The following is a 20,773-nucleotide window of genomic DNA, read 5'->3' as shown; positions in this document are numbered from 1 at the left end:
GATTCTTGCCCAAAGGATTGATTGGTTTGGGTTTAGAGCAGAGATGGTGCTCACGAGGAGCTGAGACCTCTGTGCTGGGCTTTTGAAATGACCTTGACAGTCACAGGAAGTGGGGTTGTTACTTTTGCCTATAAGAGTGATACCAAAATCATCTCTGTAAATTTTCCCGAGGATCTTATCCCAAGTAGAACTACAGGTACGTCCCTGGTGAGCAGAGACTGTATGATATATTCTTTTTATCTTATTTTAGATTTTTTTTATTGGTCCACCATAATTACACGTAACAGTGGGATTCTTTGTTATATATTCATATACACAGAATATTCTTAGGTTGTTTTCAAATAAAAATGCTGGTACTGAAGAGTAAATAGCCGGACTCTGCTGTTTCCAAGGGAACCAGGAATCGGAGGTCGACCTCTGTGGGACCCCTGATGGGCCAACCTGTCGTCAGGGTGGGGAAGAAGAGAACGGGATCCCGATGTCAAGGGTGGCAGTGGAGGACAGGAAGCAGCGGTAGATGGTTGCTGAGCACCATCCACCAAGCTTTTTCTGTAGAGGATCACCCAGTAAAACTTTTAGACCTCATGGGCAAAATTAAAGGTACATGTAAGAGACAAAACAGATTTTTTTTTTTTTCCTGACAAGACTCAAAACACAGTAACAGTACTTTTTTACCCCCCTCTTTTGTGGTATGAGGGATTGAGTGCAGGGACCCTCTATCACTTCTCCCTATCCTCAGCCCTTTTAATTTTTTACTTAGATAGGGTCTCACTAAGTTGCTCAGGGTATCAGCAAATTGCAGAGGCTGGTCTTGAACTTGTGTTCCTTTTGCTTCAGTCTCCCGAGGTGCTGGGATTACAGTCATGAACAATAGTACCCAACTTTTTTTGTTTGTTTGTTTGTTTGTTTGTTTTTTTGTATGAGGAATTGAACCCAGGGGGCACTTAACCACTGAGCCACATCCCCAGCCCTTTTTCAAAATTTTTTATTTAGAGACAGGGTCTCACTGAGTTACTTAGCGCCTTGCTAAGTTGCTGAGGCTGGCTTTGAACTCATCGTCCTCCTGCCTCAGCCTCCCAGGCCACTGGGATTATGGGTGTGCTTCATCGTGCCTGGCCCGTCCCCAACTTTTTAATTGAAATGTTTAAATAGTTTTCTCATTAAATTGATTGCAAGTGTTCATCAGTAAAGAGTACTCTTAACTCAGAGGCCATATGAAAACGGGAGTGGGGGTGGGGGCTATCATTTTCTGACCCTGTTCTAGAATCAATCTATTGCTGGCTGTTAACCAGACTCTGTTTATGTTATCTTACCAAACCCTTCAACAACCCAAGGAATTATTAGTGTTTTTTTTCATTTTACAGGGAGGACAGGAAAGTGAGAATGAGGGGGATGGCTTGTCCAAATTGTCCATCTCTAAGTATCGGCAAGATTCCTGCCCAGTCAGTGTGAATTCAGAGCACAAGCTTGTAGTCACTAGGCAAAGGCACCCACGGGAGGGTGAGCCGAGACCTGCCCCCGATGGTGACCACGGCCTTTACGAGATGTTGGACCTCTGTAACTACTCCTGATTTTTATTTATTTGCCTTTTTATTTTCATTTCCTCCCCCATATGTCTGTCTTTCTGAATGACTGCTATCATGACTCTGTGAGCAAAAAGGGTTGGTGGTTGCTGTTTAGGGATTTTTGGGTGCAGCCAGAAGAGGCGGGAAGGAAGTTTGTTTGGGTTAAGCATCCTTAGTCTGAAAATCTGCAATAGAAAATTCTCTAAAATCAGAAACTTGCTGGGCTTGGTAGCACTTGCCTATAATTCCAGCAGTTTGGGAGGCTGAGGCAGGAGGATCGTGAGTTCAAAGCCAGCCTCAGCAAAAGTGAGGTGTTAAAGTGAGACCCTGTCTCTAAGTAAAATACAAAATAGGGCTGGGGATGGGGCTCAGTGGTTGAGTGCCCCTGAGTTCAATCTCTGGTACAAAAAAGAAAAAAAAAAGTCTGAAACTTTGAGCATGATGTGACACTCCCAAAGTTTCAGAGTTTTAGATAGGAGATGCCCCACCAATCAAGCCCGTGCCAATATTCCAGACTCTGGAAAAACCCCCAAATCTGAAATACTTCTGGTCCCCAGCATTTTGAATAGGAGATCCTTAGCCCATACCCCATCTTGTGTATTAAGGGAGGGCAGAGGAAAGTCCCCGGGGAATCGGAGGGTGCTGTCAGCCTCATTCGAGAAAGCAGACTCTCCTAAGGGCTGGATAGGTGAGCTGTGCCCTGGGAACACTCCATGATTCAGAGGCCCTTTGGGTTCTTGAGTGATTTTTTTTTTTTTTTTTTTTTTTAATCCTTCTCATTCACTGTAACCAACTCCATTTCTTGCTGAGAACTGTGCAGGTCCAAGGTCCCTCCCAGCTGGTTTCTGGGGGTCCACACTATCCATTGTTAAGCCTCTGGGGCCCCCAGAGCACCATTTGGAAGACCCCGATGACGACGAGTCTGAGTCACATTACCTCTGCTGGCCTAGGCGTTGGCCACTGTGCTCAGAGGTGCCCTGTGCTTATCTGGATGCCCGCCAGCTGCAGGCACACCCAGGGACCTGCTGGTCCACATACCTAACCAACTAGCCACGTCCCTAACCACTCACCAGTAACTGGGGAGGAGGCACCGGAGCGCCTCTGGCTCAGTACAGTCCTGTCCCCAGACCCTCTGTGGGAAGTGAATGACTCTAGCAGGTCCCCTGCAGCGTTTGGAGCCAGCCCCTGTTTTGTTTCGCTTGGTTTGGTTCTGAGGATTGAACCCAGAGGCACTTTACCACCCATCCACATCCCCAGCCTTTTTTTTTTTTTTCCCTTTGGAAAATTTTTTTAGTTGTAGATGGACACAATACCTTTATTTATTTATTTATTTTTACGTGGTGCCCGGGATTGAACCCAGTGACTCACAGCATGCTAGGCAAGCTCTCTACCACTGAGTCACCACCCCAGCCTTATTTTTCATTTTGAGACAGGGTCTCGCTAAGCTGCTTAGGGCCTCAGTAAGTTGCTGAGGCTGGCCTCCAACTTGCCATCCTCCTGCCTCAGCCTCCCAAGTGGCTAGGATTACAGGCGTATGCCGTTACGCCCAGCCAGCCCCAGCCTGACAAGCATATTGTCAAGAGTGCTGTCCTTGCAGGCCCACCATTTCTATAGTCACACAGTGGCCTCAGGGAAACAGGATGTGCTAAAGTAGGCGCTTGCTCTGAGGGGCTCTCTCTGTGGGAAAACCTCCCACAAGTTTCTCACTGGCCTAGTTCTGCTCAGAATTCTACAATTGTAGATTTATTCCTTTGGCAAGTTGCCCTTTCTGGAATGTTCTTTTTAAAAGATACTGTCTCTGGGAGAGGGAGCACATGATGTTATTTTGGTATGAGCAACTGTTACAGATACCATCTTTTTAAAAATTTTCTAGTTGACAAATAATTCTAGGTCTCTGCAGATGAGCCACCTCCATCTCCCTCTTCCCCTCCTTCTTCTTTTTTCCTTTTGATGCCGGGGATGGAACCCTGGGCCTCCCACATGCTGGGCACTTGCTCCACCACGGGGCTACCCTCCAGGATGGCAGACCTTCTTTCCATCAAAGGGTCCGTCTTAGGTGCCCTGGGCACGGCAGCAGGCAGCATTTCCAGGGAAAAGAAAGAGATTCAGAAACGTGAGGGGGACCCCGACAAGACCTGGCAGCTTATCCAGTGCTCCCCACAGGCCACTCTCTTCTGCGTCCTCCACCATGCTCGCTCACTCCACGGGCACATCGCTGTGGCTTCGATATTGCCATCACCCCCTTTTACAGATGGGGAAACGGAGGCTGAGAGAGGGCAAGTTGTTGGCTCAAAGCCACACAGCTAGCGAGTGAGGTTTCAAGTTAGGCTTGGAACCAACGTTGCTTTTTTTCCCGTGTGGTAGTCAGGGAGTCCCCAAAGCCACCCCCAGGAGAACTCACAGAACTCAGTGTGTAGAACGACTTGTCACCATGGAAGAAGACAGAGCGGCATTAGGAGAGGGGGAAGCACGTGACATGAAAACCAGGGACTCCAGGCAAGAGCTTCCACCTGTCTCCTAACAGAGTGGCGCAGGATACTCTTCCATCTTGACATGCATCAGATGCCCACCAGATGATCTCTCTGGAGCCTCAGGGCCCAGGGATTTTTAGTGGGGGCTGGTCTGCCTACCCTGCACCCAAATCCCAGAGTCCCAGAGGGAGACCAGGTGTTCAGCAGAGCCGTGTTGTACTGTGGAAGCTGAGCTCAGGGATGAGTGGGTCCCTGGGACCCTCCCACATCCAGGTTCCGGACACAGCCAGGCCAGCCCAGCCAGCAGGCATGGCAGGGAGCAGCCAGACTTTCTGTGTGAATTCTTTTCTGCACAGCTATCCTTCCCACGTGCTGTGAGTTTTTTTTTTTTTTTTAAAGGGATACAATTTATATTTTTCTTCTTTGTCTAAGGGTTTATTCTGCCAATAACTCTCACAGTCATCCAGGATTAAATGAAGGTGTCATTTGCTACAGTGTCCATATTCTCCGTAGATACTGGCTTCTCCTCGGCCCTGTGGCACACACCCGTAATCCCAGCTCCTCAGGAGGCTAGAGCAGGAGGATTGCAAGTTCAAAGCCAGCCTAGGCAATTTAGCACAACCCCAACTCAAGGAAAACACCTGGAATCTAGTAGCGGATCACTTCTGTGTCTGTTAGAGCCCGCCAGGAGCTCAACCGCATGCTCAGTGATGCTTGCCTTCCTTGTCCTCCTGTCACCCCAGGTGGCCCCTATCAGATCGAGGTCAACATCTCTGCTGCCGGCATCCTCCCCAACGGCACCCTCTACACTGCCAAGGGCTCCCAGGTGGACTTCAGCTGCAGCAGCAGCTCCCAGCCACCGCCCGAGGTTGAGTGGTCCTTCAGCACCCCTGTTAGGTCGGAGTCCTTGGGAACAAACCTGACGGTCAACTGCTTCACGCTCTTGCTGATGTCACAAAACCTCCAAGGGAACTACACCTGTGTGGCCAAGAACCTGCTCAGCGGGAGACAGCGAGAGGTGACCACTGAGCTCCTGGTCTACTGTGCGTAAGAGTCCCCACCCCCTGTGACAGCATCTTGTGCCTCCTCCTTTTCTCTGTGGAGCGTTCCTCGCCTGCTGGGTGGGTCCTGATGGTCTCTGTGGCTCCCTAATACACACCTGCACCCTTGGGGCTGCTGCTGTCACATGGGGTGTCATCCCTTCTGGATACTTGCCCCTAACCAGGGATGCAGGAGAGTCCGTGCGAGCCACAGAGGGGACAGTGCTGAGCTGTGGGCAATCTTTCTTCTTTTTTAACAGTGCATTTTAAAATGTACGACACATTGGCACTTAATACATTCCCAGTGTTCTGCAGCCATCCGCCTAGTTTTGTGTCAGCGCCCTATCACTGTGACGAATTCCTGGGATAAGCAACTTATGAAGACGAAAGGTTGATTTTTGGAGGTGTCGGCCCATGGCCAATAGGCCCCTGTTGTTTGGGCCTGGGGAGGTGCAGTCCATCATGGTGGGAGCCATGGTGGGAGGACTCTTATTTCCTGGCAGCAGGAAGGGGAAGGGCCTGAAGCCTCCCACTAGGTGCCACCTCTTAAAGTGTCCCCTGCCTCCCAGTAGCACCCAGGCTCCCTGTTAGGAACCAGCAGTTGGGAGTCTTCATTTTGGAGATGGTGATCCACCAACCCAACACTCCTGTACACAAATATCATGGATGCAAACCACTGCAGAGATACCGGCGACACTCATAACCCGTGCCAATGAAGGGGAATGTCTGGACAGGAAATGAGGGGCTTTTTATCTTTTATCTTTGTGATGCTGGGGATTGAACCCAGGGCCTTGTGCATGCGAGGCAAGCACTTTGCCAACTGAGCTACATCCCCAGCCCCTATCCAGAGCTTTTAGAGGTCTCCATGTTCTCTGTTATTAATGACATTTATAGTATATAAAGTTTATAGGAATAACAGGTGAGCATAAAGAAGAAAATAATCATTCAAAGTTTTATTTTGGTACATTTCCAATAATTTTTCTTGTAGATGTTATATGTCTATTAATATAAGAATATAAAAATCCAAATTTCTTATTTCTTATTTATGTTGGTACCAGGGATTGAACTCAGGCCATTTCCCAGGGTCTCACTGAGTTGCTTAATGCCTTGATACATTGCTGAGGCTGGCTTTGAACTCGCAATCCTCCTGCCTCTGCCTCTTGATCCTCAGGGATTACAGCATGCACCACCACGCCTGGTCCTCTTATTTATTTTTTTTGTACTGAGGATTGAACCCAGGGTGCTTTACCCCTGACCTACATCCCCCGTCCTATCTTTTTTAAAATTTAAAGACAGAGTTTTGGTAAGTTGCAAAGGACTGCTGGCCTCAAACTTGTGATCCTCCTGCCTTGGCCTCCTGGGTAGTGGGCACCATTATGCTCAGCTTCAAATTTTTTTTCTATTTATTTATATAACAAAATCTACAACAATGCATAACAAATATACATATTGACTCTATATATTAATTAATAAATCTCCACCAGTGACTCCATGTCCTTCATTTTCCCTTGGCCAGAGGCAACCGCTGTCAGGACCAGCTCATCCAGGAGAACTTTCATGATCATGGCCATGCTCTGCTTGTGGCTCAGCTCTTTGTCACCTATGGTTAATTGTAATACACATTGTAATTTTGTGTAATTAATTTACATTTAAATAGCCATACATGGCTGGAGAGAAATGCAAAGATGAATGAGACCCAGGTCCTCAAAGATTTAATACAGGCACCAATTTGTGCTTGGTGCTATTTCAGGGTAGACTCACTGGAGTTGGTGCTTCTCGGAGGCCCTGGCTCTGGAGCTCCTAGTGCCTACCCCGCGGCTACTGCCATTCAGCCCTCGCTCCCTTGTGTTTTGCAGGGCCCCCTCCGTCAGCTCCTCAGTGCTCGGCAGAGATGCCGTCAGGATCGTTGGCACTGAATCTCACCTGCCACTGGGATGGGGGATACCCTAACCCTAACTTCCTGTGGACAGAAGAGCCAGGAGGGGCCATCGTGGGGGAGTCAGAGCTGGGGATGGAGCTGCTGAACCTGTCCCAGTTGTCGGATGGCAAGAAGTTCAAGTGCATTGGGAGCCACATAATGGGGCCAGAGTCCGGAGCCAGCTGTGTGGTACAGATCCGTGAGTCTGGCTTGCTGTGTCTGGGGCTAGCCTTCACCCGCCTTCCTTTCTTCTGAAAGAATCCTTTGGAAGTAGTTTTGGGAAAGAAATCCCAGTGGGTCAGAGTGAACGGATTCCTTCCTTTTCTTCCCTCCTTGCACTTTATGCTTCCTTCCTTCCAAACTCTAGAGATGCCTGGTTAAGGCTCTTGGTTCTAGTTGAAGCTGTTTTTCACTAGATGAATCTCATTGACCCCCTGCTGGGCCAGGTATAGTTACTACTTGCTGAAGATGGAGAGTTTGAAGGAGACAGTCAAGGCTCATCAGTTCTCTCTTATGTAACAAGTTACCCCCAAACTTAGTGGCTTAAGACAATAATGTCCATTTGTCATCTTGTGACTTCTGTGGGTCAGTGATTAGGGTTGTTTATCTCATCTCCATAATGACGAGGTCTCAGCTAGAAGCTGGAAGGTTAGGGAGCTGCAATGATGGGACAGATGCAAGTTGTATCCTCTCCATGTGGGGCTCTCCTCAGGGATGCTTGAGTGCCTCCCAACATGGCGGCCGCTTCCCCCAGAGCCAGTGATCCAAAAAGCTTCCTTGTTTACCAGGTTGCCCTAGGAGATTCAGGGCAGCTCTTCTGAAACAGTGTATTTATTAGAAAAGCTTACTAAGTCAAGCCCACATGTAAGAGGAGTGGAGAGATTTATTAGGCTTCACTTTTGGAAGGGAGGAGTGTCAGAATTTCTGGACCTGTTTTGAAACCAAAACCATTCTTCTTAGAGTTTAAATCCTGGGAGGGATAGGGATGAAAGGAAGTCAGGAAGTGCAAAAGCAAGTGGGAGAGGTCTCAGATAGTGACACTTATGGAAATAAAATGGTATGTGCAGAGAGCCCTATGTAAGAAGGGCCACTTTCCCTTGGTCAGCAGGGAGGTCTCTTGAGGCGGAGTCATTTCAGCTGAGAGGACTAGTAAGTGGTTGAAAGGTAACACTGATGTCACCTCAGTGAACATGGCACAGTGTAGCTCCCAAGATGAGGAAAAGTGATGTTTTAGGGGTTCCTGAGGCTCAAATTGATCTCTCTCTCTCTCCCTCCCAGGGCAAACGCTCTACCCCTGAGCTATACTCCTAGCCCTGTTTTACTTCTTAAGAAATGGGGTCTTTCTGTGGTTTCCCAGGTTGGCTCAGCTTCTGGTCTCAAGCAGTCCTCCTGAGGCTGCTGAGTAGCTGGGACGATAGGTGCGTGTCTTCGTGCCCAGTTTTAGTGGCAGAGATCTATGCTCTGCAGACTCCAGCTCGCCTCGGGATAAGCTGCTGCCTTGGCCAGCCCAGGTGTGAAGACCCCAGTATTTCTTCCACGTCTTGGGGATCTCTGAGGGCCCCCACTCCTTCCTCCCCACCTACCTCACCCACAGCATCCTCCTCTTGGGGTGGGTGGGTGGGCAGCTCAGATTTCAGAGGCATGAATACTCCACTTGGCAGAAGTATAGTCAGGTACATGACCTGTGGGGGGGGGGCTATAGGGAGGGGTCGCCAGGGCATTGTTTAAGGATAAGGGAGCCATTTTTGAGATTTTGGTTTGGGGGCCCTAAAATATAGACAATATTGCTGAGATTTGTCACTGTTGCTGGCTTTATGACCCTGAAGGAGATCTGGGGTAACCACAGAGAGGGGGGATTCAGAAACCTGACCGTGGACCCAAGGAGGAGAGCTCACATGGGAGTGTCCCAAGCAGACCCAGCTGGGGTTTCCTTCTCTTGACCTGACCTTGAGAGGGAGGCGTTAGGCCATCCCAGCCTCCCTGGCCCTTTCCCTCTTCTTCCTTCCCTTCTCCCCAGGAAGCTGCCGTGGAACCCTGGACTCTTCTTGGGAGCAGCTGCTGAGGGGAGCTTGCCTTCCCGCTCCATGGCAGGAGGCCAGAGGGCCACTCTGGCCTTCAGATGCCGGAAGTTTGGACTTAATAACCCCCCCCCCCCCCGGGAATCTGCTACCTCCCCTGGAGGTGTGCATTTTGAGGACAAGCTTCTTGTTCAGAGAACACAAAGGGGTCACTGTCACAGCCCTCCTAGCTCCCCAAATTGGACCCAAAGCCACAAGACTGACGTGTTCTAAGTTCTTCAGGGCAGATGTCTGTGTCCTGACCTCTAAAACCTATGAATGTTGTCTTACATTGCAAAAGGGACTTTGCTGATGTGGTTAAAGGTGTGGGTGGTGTCATTCTGGATTATCCAGATGGGCCCAAAATAACGTCCAGGGTCCTTATGAGAGGGAGGCCGGAGGTCAGAGTCAGTAGTAGGTGATGTGATCCCAGAAGCAAGAGCTTGGTGTAAGTCAAGGAAGGGGCCACGAGCCGAGGAGTGTGGGCAGAGCCTCGAGAAAGCTAGGGAAAAAAAGCTAGGAAACCAATCTCAGAGCTTCCAGAAAGGACCAGCCCTGGCAACACCTTGATCTTAGCCCCGTGAGATGATTCCAGACTTCTGGCCTCCAGAACTCAGGAGATTATTTGTTTTAAGCCACTAAGTTAGTAGCAATATGTCACATCAACAACAGGAAACAAATACGATTGCCCATTCTCTTGAAAAGCCTCGCTGGACTGCATGTCCATGTTGGGTACGATGAGTGCAGTTATTTTGCAGAGACGCCCACAGCATAGAAATAAGATTATACGAGGCCTACAAGGCTTGGGTTCCAGGCTCACCCAGAATCACCAGCTTCTGTTCTGCCTAAAAGCTTTCCAGGTTTTAGCACCAAAACCCCCATATTCCAGGAACCTTCCCAGTCCTGAGCAAACTGGGACAGTTGGTGCTCTTATGTCTTAGCTGCGTCTCTTATTTCATCGTGTGACTTTGAGCTTAGCTCTGGCTGGGCCTCGGTTTCCTTATCTGCAGAATGGGGGTGATTCCAGGTTGTACGGGAGTGAGTTGGGTAATATCCGTAACTGCTCCTGGTGACTCCTCAGTGAATATCGGCTGGTCCTATTCTGTCACACCAGGTGTGATGCCCACCTCCTGGAGACGCTTCATCAGGAGGAATCTTAGGAATGATTCAGTCGAAGGAACTCAGGCCATGGCACGAATGTCCTTAAACATTTCTCTTTCTCTACCTTCTTCTGGTCACCAGGGGGTCCCTCCGTTTTCTCAGAGCCCATGAAAACTTGCTTTCTGGGGGGCAATGTGACGCTCACCTGCCAGGTGACTGGCGCCTACCCCTTTGCCAAGATCCAGTGGCTGAGGAACCTCACGCAGCCCGAGGTGGTCATCCAGCCCGACAGCCACTACCTCATTGCCCAGAGCGGCCAGAGCTCCTCCCTCACTGTGCGCAACTGCTCCCAGGACCTGGACGAGGGCTACTACGTGTGCCGGGCTGAGAACCCTGTGGGGGTGCGCGAGGTGGACATCTGGCTGAGCGTGAAAGGTGAGTAATGGGACTGGCCCCCAGGGAAGAGGGTGGAGAGCCTGAGAGCACGCTGCACCAGCACGGGGACAGCCTGGGACCTCCCTGGACATGGCCACTGCTGACTGGGAGACGGCATATCTCCTGCCTGTGGCTTTGCAGGGGGGCTGGGGGAAACGACTGTCCAGGAACATTCGCTTAGGCAGCAAGATTATATCATCTCAGTGTATGTCAGTCGGGAAGCAGGACAGCCAAATGAACAGCCGAGAGGCGACTGTCCCACTTAAGGTACAAGGGCAGTGTCGAGACTGATGAAGTCACCTGTAAGGTCATAGGACTGGATTCAGAAGCGATGGGACCAAAAACACACCTAAATTTGAATTTTAGAAAAATAAGGAATATTTTTAAAGTATACATCTGCAAACATCGCATAGAACATACTTGTGCTAAAAAGTACTTTTTTCATCTGAAATCCAAATTTCATAGGGCATCCTGTATTTTATCTGCAACCCCACTTTAAGGCCCTTCCCAATCTTATTTTTTTATTTTTTATTTTTTGAGAAAGAGAGAGAGAGGTGGGGGCGGGAGAGAGAGAGAGAGAGAGAGAGAGAGAGAGAGAGAGAGAGAGAGAGAGAAATTTTTAATATTTATTTATTTTTTATTTTTCGGTGGATACAACATCTTTATTTTATTTTAATGTGGTGCTGAGGATCGAACCCAGCACTCTGCGCATGCCAGGCGAGTGCACTACCGCTTGAGCCACATCCCCAGCCCCCCCAATCTTATTTAAAAGACAAAGCAAACAACAACAACAAAAAGCCACTTTACTACCTTAGATACCTGTGTTAGCCTTGTGTTGCTGTGGCAAAATACCTGAGAATCACAACTTGAGAGTAGGAAGGATTTATTTTGGCTAATGGTTTTGGTCCACGATCATTTGGCCTCATCATTTTGGGGAGACATTTAAGATCCAAACCGTAACGGTACACATTTCCAAATATTTTTGTTTTGAGTTTCAAAAAATGGTTGTTATGGCTATATACCTTATAAAACTATGGAGCTACTAAAAAGACCAGTGGTTGCTAAGGGTTGGTGAAGGAGGGGGTTGGATGGACACAGAGCATTTTAGGTTAGTGGGAATCTTTATGATAAACAAGGATGGACACTTCTCATTATGCATCTATCCAAACCCATAGAATGTAGAACACCAAGAGGGAGCCCCAGTGTAAACCACGGTGTCTTGGTGTAGGTTCATCAGTTGAGAAAAAAGTACTGCTCTAGTTGGGGTGGTGCTGATAGTGCGGGGTGGAGGGGTTGTTTGTGGGGGGATGGGATGTGTGGGAATTCTCTCTGCTTTCTGCTCATCTTGCTATGAACCAATATTTTTCTTTAAAGAAAGGTTCTCCTGTCCCTCCGATACATATATACATATTTCCTTCTTTTTTTTTTTTTGTGACTTGCTTTTTTTCCCTCCCCCTCTTGTTTCTAGGATTTATTCATGCTGATGGTTGTAATCATACTTCATTCTTTTTTACCACTGTATAATGTTCCATTGTGTCATCATTCCACACTGTCATTCATTTTTTGGTTTTTATTGTTGTTCTTGTTATGATAGTTTTGTTGTGAATGTCTTTTACTTAGTTCATATACATGTATATGAGGTACCCAGGCAGATATTTCTCTAGGACATGTAAAGGGTTTATAGGTATAATGCCCAATTATTTTCCAAAGTGGTTGTTCCAGTTTCCGTTCCCTCTAGCAGTTTATAAGAGCATTGACTTGTTCTGCGTTTTACCAGCAGATTTGTGATTTTTGCCCAGCTAGTGTGTGAAACATGGGACCTCGTTGTGGTTCTCACTTGAATTTTCCTGATTACTAAGAAGGTTTTGAGCCTTATCTTATATGTATTAGCTATTTGTGTTTCTTCTGGTAAGGAGATATGTGTGTCTTGACATTGTTTTCTTACAGATGTAGGAGTTCTTTAGAAATTTCTCTTACTGATTCCTTGTCAGTTTTACATGTTACAGACATCTCCTTTCAGTTTGTTGTCTCTTCCATTTTATGATTTCCTTTGATTAACAGAATGTCCTCACTTTAATGTAGTTGACTTTATGAAACTTTTCAAATATCATTAGCAATTTTTATGTCTTAAGAATTGACATATTCTTAAAGATATCCTTCCCTGTCCCAGAGTCATAAAGACATTCTCCTGTATTCTCTGCTAAGAGTTGTAACATTCTGCCTTTCATAGTTAAATCTCTAGTGACCATGGAATTGATTTTCGGGAATGGTGTGAGGTAGGGATCATGTTTCTTTCTTTGTCCCCCCCCCACCCGCTGCCAGTTATCCAAATGGATAACCATTTGTTCTACCACCATTTCTTGAACTGAGATTCCTCTGCTCACTGTTCTGTTACGCATCCAGTGTCTCTGTATGTGGGGTCAGGTGCCTAGACTCTCCACGCTGTTCCATTGATCACTGTGTTTACCACGGCACTAATAATGCACACCCCCACCATGTCTTGAACACAGCCTTGATGTCTGGTTGGCACAGAGATTTTAACTTCCTAGCATTCTTTCATATCATGTGCTTCGTTTGATTCCCACAAACTCTGAGGTTGGGAGATGGGGTATTCTGGTCATATCACAGAGAGGTCATGTGCTTTGCTCAAGGTCATGAAAACAGGTAAGATGAGAGCTGGACTTTGGCAGAGAAGGGGAGGTATTCTTTCCTAGTTGCATACGTATCAAGCTGAAGAGTCAGCAGTGTGCTTTGTCTTCACAGAGCCTCTGAACATCGGGGGCATTGTGGGAACCATCGTCAGCCTCCTCCTGCTGGGACTGGCCATTGTCTCAGGGCTCATGTTATATTATAGCCCCATGTTCTGCTGGAAAGGTAAGGACTTCTTGGGTCTCTATGCTTCTCTCTCTCTCTCTCTCTCTCTCTCTCTTTCTCTCTTTTTTTTTTCCCTCCGTACCAGGGATTGAACTCAAGGGCACCCGACCACTGAGCCACACCCCAACCCTAGTTTGTATTTTATTAGAGACAGGGTCTCACTGAGTTGCTTAGTACCTTGCTGTTGCCGAGGCTGGCTTTGAACTCACGATCCTCCTGCCTCAGCCTCCCTGGTGGCTGGTATTACAGGTGTGCACCTCCACACCTTGCCTTTCAGGCTTCTTAAATAGGTGTGGGTTGGGGAAGGAGGCCCTGTGACACTCCGACCCTCCTGAAGTCCCATTGTACAGAAATCTTCATTGGGTCAAGATGCACAGTAATGAGGCACCTAAGTTCCATCCCTCAACACCCTGTCACCTCTCGTGTTGGGTCAACTTCTCATTTGTTTATCCCGTCATCCCTTGTTTATCTTTTGTAAATGTTAGTTTGTTTAAGAAATTCTGTGAGACTGCACTGCTGTTACTGGATATTAATTTCTTTTCCCTTTCTCCCTGCAGCAGGAAGCACTTTCAGGTGAGTATTTCTTATATCTTCATTTCTGTTTGCTCCCTTTCATAAAGTCAATAGTGGCAGTTCCCGTGGAGGAGCCACCGTGTGCCTGACACTGGACTCCAGCTTCAGGAGGCGTTACCATAAACCCTCCTGTGACCTCTTCGGGGGGTGGTGGCATTTCCACTTTCCTGAGAAGGAGACAGAGGCTCTGGGAAGTGATTCCTCCAGGAGGCACATGGCAGTGTCTGCCTTCTGATCCAGGTCCCGCCATGCCCAGCGTTGGTGCGCTTTTACAAAGCCAGACCTCAGGGCTGGGCCCATGGCAGGCCTGTCATGGGAACATGAAGACAGTGTGCACAAATTAGGGGACAAGACACGGGATGATGTAATGAATCCTGTCATTCATGCATTTGTTTTATTTAGTTTTCTGAAAAGAAACAAAAGGAAGCATAAGATAGTCTAACAGAATGTTCTGGGAGATGAGTTGGAGCATTCCCAGAAGCCTCTACCCCAGAGGAAACCCCGACAGGGGAAATGTCTCCAAATGGAACATGTGTGTTTCGTTTCCAGAGGTCTTGGGTAGAGCAAAGAACTCGACTCTTCTCTAGGATGTATGGACAATTGATACCTATTTGATGATGGATATTATTGTTCTGGAACCATCTTTTGGGGAAACCATTTCCTCTACTGTCCTGCACTTGAGGGCCATTGTCCCAGTGAATCTCTCATTCCCAGGCTTATTCTTCACAAGAGGTAGCACTGTGACATTGTGGGAAAGGCTTTGGAAGTAGTGGACCTGGGTTCAAATTGCATCTGTGCCATTCCCAAGTCCTGGGCCCATGGAAAATTCTTAACCTTCTCTGAGCCTTTTCCCCTCATCTGTCCCACAGAGGAGTTGGGGAGGATGAAACAAGAATATGACACTTCTAGGACTGCGGTGGGCCCATGGAACTTACTCTTCCTTTCTTAGGAAATGTGCAGTCTGGTTAGGAAGGCAAAGCTGGTAGTAAGCACAGGGCTAATAAATGCTAAGCCACTGGGCGTGAACTCCAAATGCATATGTAGTGCCAGGCTTTACTGGGGAGTCAAATCAAGGAGGACTTGACCTAGGCCTTGAATACTTAGGAGCAGGAGATTTCACTACGTGGAACTGAAATTAGGGCATTTCAGGAGAGATGGCAGCATTTATGTACATGCTGTGTGGGTAACTGAAATGGTAGTGGCTGGGAGAATGCTGTAGTTGGCTTTTGCATTGCTATGGTCAGAATACCCATCAAGGACAATTTAGAGGAGGGAAAGTTCATTGGGAGCTCGTGGTTTCTGAAGTATCTGTCAAGAGATGGCTTACTCCTTTGCTGTGGGCCCCAGATGAGGCAGTACATCATGGGGAAAGGGCCTGCAGAGGAAAACTGCTCAGCTCATAGCAGGGTCAGAAAGTGTGGTAGGGAGGCACAGGGAAGATGCTCTCTTCCAGGGCGTGCTCCCTGTGACCCTCCTCCTCCAACCATGCACCACCCGCCTACAGCTACCACCCAGTCATTCAAACTAGGATGCACTGATTAGGCCATGTTTCTCATGATATAATCGTTTTACCTCTGAATATTCCTGCATTAACAGGAGCTTTGGTGTGTGTGTGTGTGTGTGTGTGTGTGTGTGTGTGTATGGGGGGGACACTTCATATCCAAACTGTAACAGACAGCATGGTACTTGCGCAGGAAGCAGAAACAGAGTAGTAAAGATGCGATCATCTCTAACAGTCTGTGCCCGCAGCTCTGTGAGGTCAAACCACACCATCGTCTCAGGACTTGATGGTACTGGGTGCATGAGGACGTTCCCCCCCACAGTACTAGGAGTCACAAAGTGTCTGGTGTTGCCGGTACATCAAGAAAACTAAGATGCCTTCTTGACTGTTTTTTCCTGCTTTGGAAATTAGGGGACAAGACATGGGTGATGTCATGGTATTGGTGGATTCAGAAGAGGAAGTGGAGGAAGAGGAGGATGTGGAAGAGGAAGAGGAGGAGGAGGAAGAGGAGGAGGAGACCAATGAAAGAGAAGAGTTGCCAAAAGAAATGCACAAACATGGCCACATTCACAGAGTGACCGCATTGGTAAATGGGAACTTAGAGCAGATGGGAAACGGACTCCAGGATCTACAAGGTGAGCCCTTTCCTGCTGTGACACGGGGATCTGTGCAGTGAGCACCCATAGAGACCTCCAAGGAGCAAGCTTGGTTTTTTTAAAGGCTGGTAAATATAGCAAAAACCATAGTCTAGAACCTGAGAACCTAGTGCAGGCTGAACATTCCAGTCCCCAAATCCAAAATGCAAAACTCTCGAGTGCTGCAATGATACCATAGGTCTGATGGTTCAATGTATACAAATTCTGTTTTGTATACAAAATTATTATAAGATTGCATTAGACCATGTATAAAAGGAATATATGAAACATAACTCAATTTTGTAATTTTTTTTGGGGGGGTACTGGGGATTGAACTCAGGGACCCTCAACCACCAAGCTACATCCTCAGCCTTTTTTTGTATTTTATTTAGAGACAGGGTCTCACTGAGTTACTTACTGCCTCACTAAATTGCTAAGGCTGGCTTTGAACTCATGATCCTCTTGCATCCAGAGCAGCTGGGATTACAGGTCTGTGCCACCATGTCTGGCTAGATTTTGTATCTTGACTTGGGTTTCATCCTCAAGATACATGCAAATTCCAAAATCTGAAATCTGAAACCCTCCTGGTCCTTAGCATTGTAAAGAATACTCAATATGTATTAACGAACACAGAAATCCAGGTGACAAATGCTATCAAGGCCTGCTCTGGGAAAGGCACAATATTGGCATTGTTGGATAGAAAAGAAAGACCCACAGTGTCTCTGTGCAGGGAGCTTTATAAGACCAGTTGGGATAAACATATGTGGAAAATTGAAACGGAAGCAAGATTTAACCAGTGCTTTCGAATGGCAGTAGAGGAGCTATCACAGGAAGGATCAGATTAATTGCCTGGTGGCCAATGTTTAAAAATTACAGGACCTCAGAGGAGGGTGAGCGCTCGGAGGGCAGTGTCCATCAGAAGCAGCTTTGTAGAGGAGGTGAAGGTAGTGCAGGTCTTTAAGAACAGTGGAGTCCCAGTAAGAGAAAGGAGGAAGCAGATTTAGGGGAGGCAGGAGCCAGGAACATGGTGGGTAAAACATCAGACAGATCTAGAGGACTTTGCATTAAGAGAACAGGAGAGTGAACATCCAGCCCATGAATTCCCATTCCGTGGCTCCTCAGGAAAGAAGGAGAAATCAGGACGGGCATGGAAACAGTCACACTCCAGAGGTTACTCAGTCGGGTCTCTTTTTCCCCCCTGAACAGATGACTTCAGTGAGCAACATAGTGATATCATTCAAGAAGAAGACAGGCCAGTCTAAAGAAGAGGACTGGCCATTGCTGTCTGGAAAATGTGGGAGGCTCTGCAGAGCTCTTCATTCAGCTTTGACCCACTCGCGCCCTGCTGGGGAGTTTGCGTTAGCAACACCCGGGGTCTCCCAGCGGAGAAGAAAAGCAGACACATAGCTTTCCTTCCATTTTAAAAAAAAATTGGTTTAATTTGATGTAAATTTCCCCAATGATGTAAAAATACTAAGGGAAGGAGCCCTTGGTGAGGTGGGGAGCTGCTCTTGGCTCTGTCCGGGCTGATATACTGTGATAGACAGGAATTTGGAGAGCACACACATGGGGGAAGCACTTGGTCTCAGTGCCCTTGGCCATTCCCCCAGCACAAAAGGAACACATGGGGTGACAGAGAAACTTCCTGATGGCTGCCCAAGTGAGAAACCAGGCAATGGCAGCTCCCTGAGAAAGGTGATGTGTCTGCTACCAAAGCAAGTCAGAGGGGGGTGTTTGGGTCCTACACTCCTGTGCTTCTGCCTGGGCCTTGACCCTCCCATGCTCCATGTGCTTGGCCATGTCTCTTGACCCCTCACCGAGCCTCAGTTTTCCTCATTTGTGAAATGGGTGAAGACATTCCTACAGGAGCCAGGCTTGTGGCAAGGCAGTCTGGGGTGTCAAAGCACCTAGGAGGTGCTCAGTAGATATTAGTTACCTTCTTTGCCTTCCTTAGTGGAAGAGAAAACTGTTCACTGTCAATTAGGAGTTGCCACAGACACTTTAGTTCTTTGCAGAATGTCAGAGGCCACTGTCAGAGGTCAAGGGGGATCCTTTTCCTCCTGGAGGTATGATTCTTTACAAAAGAGGTAGGAACTGATAAGAGGAAGTGCCTTTCATTAGAAACTTACATTTTTACAGAGCTTCACATTAAAAGCCTCCTCCTCAGGGATGGACCTAGGATTAGCTTTCAGCTTTTCTCATTCTTCTCTTGCTTTGAAAGGAGGCAAGAGGCACGTTTATTTCCTAAGAGTATCTGGTGATAAGAACTTGGACAAACCCGTCCACCCAGCCCCAGTTTGTCTCCCCACCTCTGTAATGGGAAAACTTGCATCATCTTAATTCTTAAAAATATTAGGAGGATATACTGATCAAAAACACTGTTTCAAATGAAAATGACAAGTGATGAGTTTGGGTTGCTAAAGCTTCCAGTAGATCCTTGGGTGGGTTTTCTTTTCTCCCTAATTCCATCCAAATCCCTTGAAGTCAGGGACCATATAAAGGTGCAATGGATGTGTGCTAAACACAGACATCTGACTTGAATTTGCCCGTGAGTTTGTATTCTTTAATGTTGCATATTCTGTTCCAATGGGCAAGACTTTGGGTTAAAAGTGAACTTCTCTTCTCCAGTACCAGAGAGGGTACTGAGACTCCCAAAATGAGAAGCTGGTTTTCTGTAGTAACCTGCAGGTGTGGTTGGGAAAGTCTGTTTTTCTGGAGGAAGAGACTACACTGAGAAAATCATTAGACATGTGCCCTGTTCCTAACTCAGGACACTGGGGAGTCTGGAGCTCGTGACAATTCATATCTCTCAGAAATAGCTGTGAATTATATTTCCACTTGGTTCATTCCTTTGCTGCATAGTAGCTCTTGGACTGGATCACTCTGTAAACTGTTGGTGTCATTTCAGAATGAGATGCTTAGGTTGCTTCTGAACTCAATGGAGATTGACTAGTCTCTCTTTTAGTCTTCCATGACTAAATTTAAGAGTCCACTATACAAAGGCATCTCAAAGAAAGAAAGAAAAAAAAAAGACAAAAGTTGGGGGGGGGGAACCACTAGCTAGGAATGCAATGTTTTGCAATATCACTGGGGTGTTTTCCACAACTTCCTTTTGGCCACACACATAAGGATAGGAAATAGTTGAGGGTTTTTCCAATACCAAATGGGAGCTTCAAGGGCTTGGTGCCAAACACTGTGAAGCCCTGACCATCTGAGCTGTGAGTGTTGTCACTTATATGGACCCTGTGTTCACATATATACTCTGGGTTAGTTAAAGAGCCCAGGCACTGAAGTTTTTCACATTTCAAGGATGTGTGAAGAATTGGAGCTCTTTTTTCCCTTTTAACATGATCCACACCCAAGTTCACAAGCCTGTCAACAGTAGGTTACAGCCTTTGTGTGGCAAAGTCCAAGCTGGACTTGAAAAAAATGTTATCTGCATGTATTGTTAATTCCGAGACCATGAGATACTATTTATCAGAACCAGGAAGGTAAACATTCCAGGGCTATTACAATTACATTGCTTTTCCTCAAAAACTGTTGAACACTGGGGAGGGGGCTCTGAAGTCCTGCGGCTTTGATATTAGCTCCATTTCTTACAAGCACATACAGGACCTATAACTGCAGCTGGGAAATACGTGATGGAAAATTTCTATAACCTGTGCACTGAAACCTGGAGAAACATGGTTGCTGGGCAGAATTTATTATGATGCAATAAGTGCCAACATATATTCTCATCATGGGACTGGCTAGAAACTGCTGCAAAGAAAAATAAGCAGATTCCTCTGCATTATTTACGTTTTAATATTTGGTGGGTAAAGTTGGGAGAAATTAGTTATGAGTTTATGGATTTTTTTAAGATTATGGAATAAAGTTATTTTTAAATAAATGTTTCAGCAATTTTTTGATTTAGAGCCGACTAGTAAATGTAAAGATTTGATTAAAACCAGTTTGCCAGACTAAAATAAATTTTTTTCCCAGCTGTCCTAATATTGGAAACGATATTGTTCCCGTCACTATTTTTATTCTTTTCCATGATTATACATATGGAATACATCAATATATACATTAGCTGGGTACTGTGGGGGCTCCAGAGGTTTAGGCAGGAGGGATCACAAGTTCAAGGCCAGCCTCAGCAACTGAGTGAGACCCTGTTTCAAAATAAAAGAGCTAGGGATGTGGCTTAATGGTAAACTGACCCTGGGTTAAATCTCTAGTCCCCACCACCCAGAAAAACAACAATAAAGCATTGCTGGGTAAAATCTGCAGGCCCCCAACTCAGAAAAACAAAAATCAACAATTTTGCTTGCCTATCATTTTATACAGGGCCTTGGGTTCAGTCCCCAGCATCTCAAACAAACCAAAAAAAAAAAAAAAAAAAAAACATGAGGACCTGAAGACTCTGGAAAAGTGAGGAATTTGGGAGACAAAGAATGGAGAGGAGAAAATCGAAGAGAAAAATGGCAGAGGTTGGGGAGTGTAGGAAACTAACTGGAGCCATGTTTTTTTAAAAAGTGGGAGGGTTGGGCAAAGGAGACTGGAGAATAAAATTGGGATCTAAGGAGGCTAGGTGATAGAGAAAATAGGAACTCAGGTAGAGGAG

General features: G+C 46.8%; 1 protein-coding gene across 1 annotated transcript in view; it reads left to right on the top strand.

The window, feature by feature from the left end:
• The window catches only part of Vsig10 (V-set and immunoglobulin domain containing 10), a 32,509-nt gene extending 12,450 nt beyond the window's left edge, over window positions 1-20,059 (top strand). The window contains exons 3-9 of the mRNA XM_076866915.2: window positions 4,780-5,079; window positions 6,933-7,193; window positions 10,294-10,587; window positions 13,351-13,461; window positions 14,019-14,034; window positions 15,947-16,170; window positions 17,377-20,059. Of these exons, the coding sequence (XP_076723030.1) occupies window positions 4,780-5,079; window positions 6,933-7,193; window positions 10,294-10,587; window positions 13,351-13,461; window positions 14,019-14,034; window positions 15,947-16,170; window positions 17,377-17,432 (1,262 nt within the window). The 3' untranslated portion in view covers window positions 17,433-20,059. The remainder of the gene's footprint in view (window positions 1-4,779; window positions 5,080-6,932; window positions 7,194-10,293; window positions 10,588-13,350; window positions 13,462-14,018; window positions 14,035-15,946; window positions 16,171-17,376) is intronic.
• Window positions 20,060-20,773: the final 714 nt, after the last annotated feature.

Source organism: Callospermophilus lateralis, chromosome 1 (genome assembly GCF_048772815.1).
Source record: "Callospermophilus lateralis isolate mCalLat2 chromosome 1, mCalLat2.hap1, whole genome shotgun sequence".
NCBI lineage: Eukaryota > Metazoa > Chordata > Mammalia > Rodentia > Sciuridae > Callospermophilus > Callospermophilus lateralis.
Note: the sequence above shows the minus strand (reverse complement) of the source record. Positions and strands in the feature narration are given on the sequence as shown.